The following is a 9,983-nucleotide window of genomic DNA, read 5'->3' as shown; positions in this document are numbered from 1 at the left end:
CTCAGATCTTAACTGCCCGGGCTGTAATACCTTGCTTACATCTGCCAGGTTTTTGTGCAGTTTTGCAACATCTCCTTAATCCAGTGAGCATAAATAGAACATTTCAATCATATTTGGCTACCAGGAACTTTGCAGATAAGCACGCTAAGACCTTGTTGAAAGAGACTGTATGAGATTGTGTGCGATAAGATCATCCTAAAGCCCAGTACACAAATGAAAAACTTTTGTTCTTGGTGAAATTTGTTGATAGAGATATTTCAAATAAACGACTTAGGAGAACTCCGTATTTTAAAACAAAGGACCAGTTATGTAACAGGCAGAAGCCTAGGCCTCCTGGTGCTCAGCAGCCATGAAGATCCTTCTTTGAGCAGTTGCTGCGGGGGGATCAGCATGCCCCTTTGTCATGTCTGACATCGTATTTGCACAGTCTCAGCCAGTCTTATCTGAAAGCACTGCACTTGGTACGGTTATGGCCGTGGGGAATGCCATTGTCCTGCCTCATATTTTCAAGCCTCAGGACAGCTCCCTCCACTCCTCAGTCAGCTCCAAGTTAGCCTTGATCCCAGGCCAGGTCAGGATGCATGGCTTTCTTTCCAAGAACCTCAAGGGGGCCTTCTGTTGTAGACAGTAGGGACAATTGTTCTTGTATGTGTGTGTGTATTTTGTTTTTTTTTTAGGGTGGGGCTTTTTGCCTCTACGTTTTTCTCTTCAAATTCTCTTTCATGTTTGTTTGTTCATTCATTCAGTAAAAATGCACTGAGTCCCTCCTACATTCTAGGCTCGGTGACAGAGTGGGAATGACTCTGGTATGGGTCCTTCATGAAGGAAGTTAGAGGCCCATGAGAGCCCCACAGCCTTTCTGTTTCATAAATCTGATTGGAAAGGACCTAAGAAACATCTAACTCAACCCTCGCATTGTTGCAAATGTGTAATGTGAGATCTAGAAAGGGGTGAGTGGTTTGACCAAAGTAATTGGATGGTTGCTGGCAGAGCCGGAGTGAAAACCAAGTATCCTGCCACCGGTCCAGTATTTCAGTCAGTGTGCCACTTTTAATCTAGACGATTCTTGAGAAAATGGACCTTCTTTGAAATCCTCTCTCCTTCCTTTAAAAGACTCCAAAACAACCAAATGGCCACCATCTAACATAGCTCCACTGGTCTGGTCTGGATGTCCAGCAGAGGGACACTTGCTGTGTTCCCTACCCCCATCCCCCAGCATGGGAGGTGTTAACTATCACTCTTGTTAGTTCTGGCTTGCTTTTTAAATCTGTTGTTTGATATCCTTGTCTTTTATTGGTATATTTACTTTATGGCATACATAAAGAGCTGTATTAAAAAATAAATTGTGTTGTAAAAGCATTCGGTAATGTTTATTAATATTGACTAGTCAGGGAGCAATGAACTCTATGCTAGAAGGATAATTTGTGGTAATACCAGCTAAGCATTCACAGCTTGTCAAATGACTCTAATCTCAACGTTAAAAACAAAAATGGGTAAAAGGATGATTTCTCGTATGCCTTGAGAAAATGAAAGTGACCCGTGCTATAGCCAAGATTGGAACTATCTCGGGCTTTTTCTTCCCAGAGGTAGCAGGCCTCCCCTCTGATTCCAGGCAGTCCTGGGGCAGGGTTTTAGTGGTCAGCTCTCTCTTTGCCTTAGGGTGGTTAGCAGCAGTTTCCCCAGCAGTAGCCTTTCACGCATCTGCTCTGTCTGCCTGCGTCTGTGTTTAGGGGTTGGGAGGCAGAAATAGAGTCACGGTTCCTGTCCTCAAGGAGCTTATAGTTTTGAAGAATTTATAAATGCCTTAGTCCTGAATCGTGGACTTGATGTTCCAAGGAAGTACATAGGAGAATGACACTGGGTGTGACTAAGGACCCACCTGGGCTGGAATACATCATTCCTGGTAGCATTAGGAGACATTCCTTGGGATGATACAGTGTCACTCTTACAAGGTAAAGAATATTCCCTGAGTATCCCAGGTGTCCTGTGAATGACCTGCTCTGGCTTAGGTTGGAGGCCGCTAGTGGAACAGGCTCTGTTCAGAGTATTTCTTCCCCACAATGAGATGTGGAGAAAGTACAGGAGATTGAACCGCACAGGGAAACACCCCACAATCTCTCTGGAAGTAGCTTTTGCAACTAAATCCCCAATAGCCTAATAACTTTTCATTCATCTCTTCCTTTTAAAGTTAGAGCCCAGAATGTCATTGACTATTTGGCGTTCCTCTTGTCATTTGAATTAAAGATAAATGGACCATGAAGGTTCCTTTTGGATTTAAGGGCCTGGGGAAAAGAGTAAGCCCATTGTGAAGTAAGTACAGTCTTCCCTCTCTCTTATGTTTCTACTTGGAGAGGTAAGCGAGGCTAGGGGAAGTTTTCTTCCCACTGGGCTTATGGTTTGCTTTCAAGACTGAGAGCATTTCAAGAGGCAGAGCTTCGTGAAGAGACTGGCCCCACACTGTGCCCACGTGGGGAGACATGGCAGCAAGTCATTGCCACTTGGCCAGGTGCTGCTTAAGGGAGGAGCAGGAGGCTTCTGTGGGAGCTGGGTTCCTATGGTAAATAGAGGACCATGGAGAGTGTTGGCTCCGATGCAGGCAGCAGGCTTTTGAGCAAAGACCTTGGTTTGGATCTGATTCACAGAATCTCCTGTCTCATCCTTTTCTGTCCTGAGTACCCCTAGAAGCACGGAGTAGGTTAAGTTGATGGTCACGTGATCAGAAAGCAAACGCCCCAAGCATCAGGCTGCCTTCTGTATGTGAAGCACCTCAGACCAAGGAGAGGGGTGAATTCGAAGGACTTTCAGGGCTGCACTGGCCTGAGCTGAATGTTGATTCAGGGGGTAGAGTCGGTTAAACTGAGAAGGAGGCAAACATTACCTTATCAAAGCTCTTATAGGATGGATTCCCCACTTTATTTTTTCTCATTCAAAAGTGGATGGTTGGGTGGTCCAGCTATGGTGTGCCTTCCCATTTGTTTTCTCCAATGACAGATCCTCGTTCTCAGTGCTGGTCTGCCCAGCGGAGCTCATAGGTCAGACAACTTCAGCTCCCCAGGAGGAGAGCGAGGGAATGTAGCCATTGGGTTATTGGAATGGAATTTCCATCTAAACTTTCCATGCCTCCCATTGGCCTGCTCTGACTGTATATGTCTCTGGGCAGAGAAATTTGGGAATAAATGCAACATTGGCTGTGCTGGGCCTTGAACTCTTCTCTCATGCACATGGTACTGTTGTGCTTTCCCCTAGCATTCTTCTCGTGGTCCCCAGCTGTGTGGGACAGTGGTGGGCTGAGCTTCTCCTGCAGAGGGTAGATAGAGATGTTTCCCTTAGGGAGCAGCTGTTACGGTCAGCCGTGGCTGGAGGCCGAGAGTGGGGAGTTTGGCTTCGGTCTCTGCTTGCTGTCACTTACTCTATTGTTGTGTTCTAAGTGGACTGTGGGAGGTGAAGGCTGATTCTGAGGGATGAGATGCTTGTTTGAAGCTCAGGCTTTATGCTGCTATAAAAGAGCCATTGGCCTTCCTTATGTGGACTTCAGGAGCCATAGGACAGGGTCCAGCACTGGGTTGGAGACTGTCTATGAAGCTCTTGTACCTAGAATATTGTTAAGATGAGAAGAGGGATGGATGCCTAGACCCCACTTTAGATAGAAGAATTTCTTTGGCAGGATTGAACAGTCCCTTCTAAACCAGGTCCTGTGAAAGAGAAGAAAAATAAACATGGCTTCTGCCATTGTATCATTTACAGTATAAAGCAGATAAAATCTTTATAAATTTTTAGACTCACAGTAGCACAAAGATGATTAGGATGGGCATGTACTTGCCAGCTTGGTTTTACTTGTGAGAGTTGTGTGGTTGAAAATCAGTGAGAAGGAATGAGTCTTTCTCTCTGGTTACTTGTTAAAAGGTTCCCATTTACTTGGCCTTAATTCCTCATTATGATTCAGGTCTCTTGAGGAAATAGCTAGGAACCTGTTAGGGGTTCATTTTTTCTTTATTTTTTTGGACATAAGCGGAAATGTGTTAAACTCGAGGTGAGTTTACCCAAAGGGCCACGTATGGTCTGTTGGTCGGGCAGTGCTGGGGGTGGGGAGAAACTTGAGCCTGCTCCCCGAAAGTGGATGGTGAAGACCTGAAGTTGATAGGGGAGCTGGATCCTCCACTGAGCACAGAATGGGGGTGCCTGGGCCCTGCTAGAACTGGGTTACTTTCAAAACAGCGTTCAGCAGTGTTGCTGCTTCTCAGAGGAGAGAGTGTGAAAACCAAGGCAGCATTCTAAAAGGTGAAAAAGTGGCCCCGCTGTTTTTCTTCCCTGATGACCTCAGATGGCCAAGAGCAGTTAGGCCTTGTGAAAAGACAGGACCAGACAAGGAAAATACAACTGTGTATGGTGAGGAGGAAGGAGGTGGACAGAATTTCCAATTTAATCAAAATGCTTTTGGTTGCCTAATATGATGATGGCAGTGGAGGTTGTGGTCTAAAGAGCGACAGATCGTTAGTTCATACAAATGTATGCTTTTAATCCAGAAACCAGTTGGAATTCTATTTCTACATTGGCCATTCTGCAGACTGTGCCATAGAGAGTCTATTGGTCGCCAAGTCCCTTGAATGTACTCAAATTCTGCTCTGCTATTTCCTTTTCTTTTGAATTAGAATTCTCTTCCCCTGGTGTCTGAACAGTCAAGAGATGAGCAGACCAGTAGTGGGCTCCATTGAACCACCAGGCCTGTGAGGCGCTCCCTTTTCTCTTCTGAACTTTGTGCTGTGCCCTGGTGTCTGCCTGGGCAGGACCTTTGTTCTTGTACTCCTGAGGGATCACATGGACACCACACTCCTCTCTGGAACCTGTGTGGGGCACTGAGTTAGTGGGTCAGATGTAGGCCAGTTCCTTATCCCGAGGATAAGATAGGATAGGATGTGTTTCTGAAGGCTGGGAAATGCATGGCAGCAGAATCATTCCAAGGAAAGGTTGGTGATGAATTCTGGAAGTTTTCTTTCACTGAAAGATAGACTGTAAGTGAGAAAAGGAGGAAACTCAGGTCATCTGGATTGAAGGTTTTTAAATGAATAGATTTCTGAGACTAGGCGTCAATTTTTGCTTAGACTATCCTAGCCTGACTGCCTGGGTGTCGCGGGACATCATACAAGTGGAACATGTCTCAAAGAGAATAGTAGTGCCCCTTAGAGGAATTCCTTGGAGGCTAGGTGAAAGTATATGGGTAAGGAACCAAAACCTTAGATATCACCCACATCATTTTACAGGTGAAAAAATGGAGAGAGATTGTGATAGCATCATTTCTCCAAGGCCCTAAAGCATGTTAATGGCCAAATCAGGGTAAGGATCTTGATCTTCTGGCTACCTGCCTAGCATTCTTTCCTGTACCCTGCCTCCTCTGTAGTGAGGGCAAGAGTGTGTCACCTTTCACACCACGCCAGTGCACTTGGCCAAGAAAACCACTTCCACCAATTGCCAGGCAAATCATTCTCATTTGAAAAAAAGGCAGTGGGTTACCCAGAAAGTGTTCATCTGGGTGACAAACTTGATGTCGAATCTGTAGGGAGAAGAGACAAGAGTCCAAGGGCAGGTTGGGGTTGTTTATCCTGGCGATGGTTGCTGAAAATCGGTCCCTCCAGACTCTTTTTGGAAAACAAATCCGAATGGCTGTTTGCCTTTCTTTTCCTCCAGACGGCCACCCCCTAAAGGGTGGGTACCCTTGGGAGCTAAGGAATCACTAGTGAAGGGAAGGATGAAAATAAATAAGACTGAAACCTATATACTGCCATCCACCAGCCCTGACGATGAATGTGGGCAAGAGGTTCACCTGCTGAAGCACTTGTAAATAGAGCTTTAGCGGCTCCCTGGACCATCTCGTAGAAATGCAAACATCTGTCATGCCTGGCAAGTGACACTAATACTCAGCTATCGTGCATGTGTGTGCACACGTGCATGCACACACACACTCGTATGCCTGGGTACACACAGCAGTCCCTCCCTTATCCGTGGTTTCGCCTTCCATGGTTTCAGTTACCTGCAGGTCAACGATGGTCCGAAAATATTAAATTTTCCCAACCATTGACATCATTTGTTCCTCATATCCAACTATTGGCCATCGTCATGTCTGGAAGATCTAGGATCACCTGAAGCAGATGATCCTCCTTCTGACTTATCTTCTGAAGGTTAATAGTAGCCTGATGCTATGTCACAATATAAGCCATTCATCTCACTTCATCTCATCATGTAGGGATTCTATCATCTCACATCATCACAAGAAGAAGGATGAGTCCAGTACTTAAATAAGATATTTTGAGAGAGAACGCATTCACATAACTTATATTACAGTATATTGTTATAGTAGTTCTATTAGTCTTTAGTTGTCCTATTTATTATTAGTTGTTAATCACTTACTATGCCTAATTTATAAATTAAACTTTATCATAGATGTGTATGTATAGGAAAAAACTGTATATAGAGTTCAGTACTGTACACAGTTTCAGGTATCCGCTGGAGGTCTTGGAAGGTATCCCCTCTGGATAAGGAGGGCTGCTGTGTTTGAACACATGCTCTGCCCAGAATGCTGTTAGGACATGTCCCAGTGCCCAGCATTGTGAAATATATTTAGTTAAGAATGTTCAGTTAAAATGTTCTGTACTGTTACTATTTCTCAATTGAGATGGATCAGCCGTGGCAGGGAGTAAGATAACATGGGGGTGGGGTGCACTAGAGTGTCACGGATGAGGGTGTGTGTGTGTATGTGTGTATGTGTGATTGAGAAATCATATGTTGTCTTTGGCAAGGAGGTAAAGGGAAAATGAGCAAACAAAACTGTGATTGAGAAAGAGCTCTGCAGTGGGGACTGGGCGTGGCTGCTATCAGAGGCCATGCACACTGGACGCCACATGCTGTCTTCAGGTCACTGTGGCCCAGAGACTATGGAGCTGAAGAGGCTCACCTGGGGGCCTGCATGGTTTTGACACACTGCTGGATTCTCATTACAGGATTTGGAAGGTGGTGGTGGTGGGTGGCTTAGTTTAGCTGTCATGATCTGGGCACTGAGGCCCAGATCTGGGTGCTGTAGGCTTGAGTGTGTGATACTCCCTCTCGCTACCTGCGTTTATCTGATATCAGTACCAGCAGCTCTCCAACCTTTTACTGTGGTCTTAACACATCAACATTCAGATCGCAGTAGAATGTTGGCTCTAAGGGGGCCTTGTGTGCCCTCCTGCCTGCCCCTCCGCCTTGGCTCCTACCCTTGGCTGCCATTGCCTGCCCTGTTCCTCAGGGCCAGGCCCCTGGGGAGGAGGTGGGCGAGGTGCAGAGGTGGGTGGAGGTGGATCCTGGATCTGGCAGAGGCATGTAAGGGCCTGAGAACAGGAGCGTGGGTGGGAGGAAAGTCTATATTCCGGGCCAGGTGGCCCACAGTCCAGCTCCAGTAGCTAAGGGCTTTGTGCACAGACCCTCTTCCCAGCACTCAGCATCCCACTAGCCCACCTGTTTCCGTGCATCTTATCAGTTTCATTGCTGGCTCCTGACTGAGCGGTGGGTTCTGGTGGGAAAGGCCCTGGGTTGAGAACGGGGTCAGAGCACTGTTACAGGCTGGGACTGTGACCAGTTGTTAGCAGAGCCTCTGATTTCCTGGGGTGATCACATGTGTCAAACCCACCTCTCAGAATTGCAGTGATAGTAAAATGAGATAACATGCATGAAAGTACTTTGGAAAGCCCAAAACGATCACTACTACTTTTTGTTTTATAGAATGTTATCTGGTTTCTTGAAGCCTTTCTTTCTGTTAGGGCTCAACCCACAGCAAGAAATAGAGGGAAGACATAAAGGTGGACCTGGGATAGGGGGGAGTGTGTATATTGGGGAGTCACTGTGGTCCTGAGAATATCCGGGTGCCCTGAGAAAGAAGCATCTTATGTCTATAAAGACATCAAGCTTATTCAGTGCCTGCTCTATACCAAGCACTGGAGTGGGAGCTGGGGATATGAGAGAGAAAAGGTATAGGTACAGCCCTCCTGAGTAGTGGTCTCTCGGAGGAGCCAGGCATATGCACAGCCACAGCACTGTGACGGCAGTGCTATATGACTGAGGTAACAGGCCCAGTGGCCTCCCTGTATGGGCTGTACTAGTTTGACCGTGAGTGTTACGTCTGTCTGACTGTCCTGGTGCTCCTGCCTTCCTTTCTCTGAAATTGGACCTAATTTATGTGTGTGTGTGTGTGTGTGTGTGTGTGCGCGTGCATGTGCCAGTGAGTGAAGCGGTAGGAGGGGCCCTGTTCTTCTAGCCCCTGGACAAGACCAAGAATAGATGCTTCTTTGGCAGGGGTCCATGGGAAAAGGGAGAGCTTTAGGCTGTCTGAGGATGCAGGATATTTCTCCATCAGTGCCCATCTCCAGCTCCCATGCCCTTCATCTCCCTTCCTCCTGTTCACCTGCTGGAGGGATGATGGCCACAAAGCCTGCCTTCTGTCCAGCCAGAGCAGCAGCAAACTATCTTTTCCTTTCCCCTACAGGAAGCTGCACAGTGGGATGAAGACGTACGGGTGTGAGCTCTGCGGAAAGCGGTTCCTGGATAGTTTGCGACTGAGAATGCACTTACTGGCTCATTCAGGTAGGCGAGGATGCCCTGACTGGCTCCTATTAGCACAGGCAACCTCCTCCTGCCTGCCTTTGTCCCTAATCAGAGCACGAGTGTCCCCACTGCCAGCCGGGGTCTTGGTCCAGCTTGGGTGCTCCCTTCAGGTTCACAGAGTGGAAAGTCCACCTTCATGCTGTCCCGCGTTTCCCAGAGTATCGTCGGCGCCCAGCGCCCTGTGTGATCCACCTTCCTAAGTAGACTGCGGTTTCATTAGCAAAACAGTTGTGGAATTAGGTTCTCGCTGTCTAATGAATCTGACTATTGGGTTCACATTATACAGGAGCCTTTAATTAAATAGATATAGAAAGGTTGGAACACAAAGCTAGTTACACCGTGCTGTCTTTTGCAAGTTAATTTTATTCAATTCTAGTGGGGTTGACTAGGCAGCTGCCGGTATTTTTGCTCGTGTTCGGGCAGAGCTGCTCTGCCCCATTAGGCATGGAAAGGAGAAAAGTACCTGACATCTAGTGTACCCAGATGTTCCTGGTAAAGGGAAGGACACAGTAGGTCTGATGTTGCTGTTTCTAGGCCCAGGGGTTGCCCAGCTTCAGTCATAGAGCCCCTCCCCTGATTTCCCTGCCTGGGCCTGTGCACTCACCCTCTCATTCCCTTACCTTTTAGCTGTGGTATCACAGTTTGGGGGGAGAGAAGAGAAATGTCTTCTTATTTGGTCTTGCTCTCCCCTCATATCATCAACTGCCAGTGTCTGCTGATTCTTTCCCCAGATTGCTTCCAGCATCTGCTGCTCCACCCCAAGTAGTTCAGCAGTTGTGAAATGAGCATGGCTTTGGGGTTGGGCAGAGGAAGGTTCAAATCTTGTCTGTGATATGTGTTGTCTGTGTGACCTGGGGCAGATTTGTCTTCCAAACCCGTTTCTGCATCTGTAAAGGGTGTTGCTAACTCATATCTTTTTTTTTTTTTTTTTTAGTATTAGGTGACAGAATATACGTTAAAGGCATCCATAGTTCACTCCCTGGCATACAGTCGATGTTTAATAAATGTCGATTGCTTCTGCTTCCACCTTCCTCTCTTTGCTCCAGTTCTGATGTTGTCACCCTGGGGCACGTTCCCTTCACTGTACTCCAGAGCTTCCGGTCTGGGTGGCTGTCTACAGTCTGTCTTTGCTTCATCTACTGTCTGTACAGTCATGTAAATGCCGCTTGGTTTTTGATGCTTCAGCTTGCCACTGCCTTGCTGCGGATCTCGTGTGGCTCTGCACTGCATCGAATGCTGTCTTTCCCTGGCCTTTGCGGCCCTTCGTAAAGTGCCCTAACCCTTTCTCGCTTCCTTCTTCCTTCTTCCAGGTCCAGGGATTGGGCCACACCAGGTGACTGTCTATTGGTGTGTCT

The 9,983-nt window shown here is 47.0% G+C and overlaps 1 protein-coding gene across 3 annotated transcripts in view; it reads left to right on the top strand.

Annotated features, from left to right (window-relative positions):
- The window catches only part of ZBTB16 (zinc finger and BTB domain containing 16), a 178,225-nt gene that overhangs the window by 79,975 nt on the left and 88,267 nt on the right, over positions 1–9,983 (top strand). For all 3 annotated transcript variants that reach the window (XM_025047497.1, XM_006912794.3, XM_006912795.2), the window contains one exon: positions 8,510–8,607. In XM_025047497.1, coding sequence (XP_024903265.1) covers positions 8,510–8,607 — 98 coding nt within the window. The remainder of the gene's footprint in view (positions 1–8,509; positions 8,608–9,983) is intronic.

The sequence above is a fragment of the Pteropus alecto genome, unplaced genomic scaffold, assembly GCF_000325575.1.
Source record: "Pteropus alecto unplaced genomic scaffold, ASM32557v1 scaffold224, whole genome shotgun sequence".
NCBI classification, from domain to species: Eukaryota; Metazoa; Chordata; class Mammalia; order Chiroptera; family Pteropodidae; genus Pteropus; species Pteropus alecto.
Note: the sequence above shows the minus strand (reverse complement) of the source record. Positions and strands in the feature narration are given on the sequence as shown.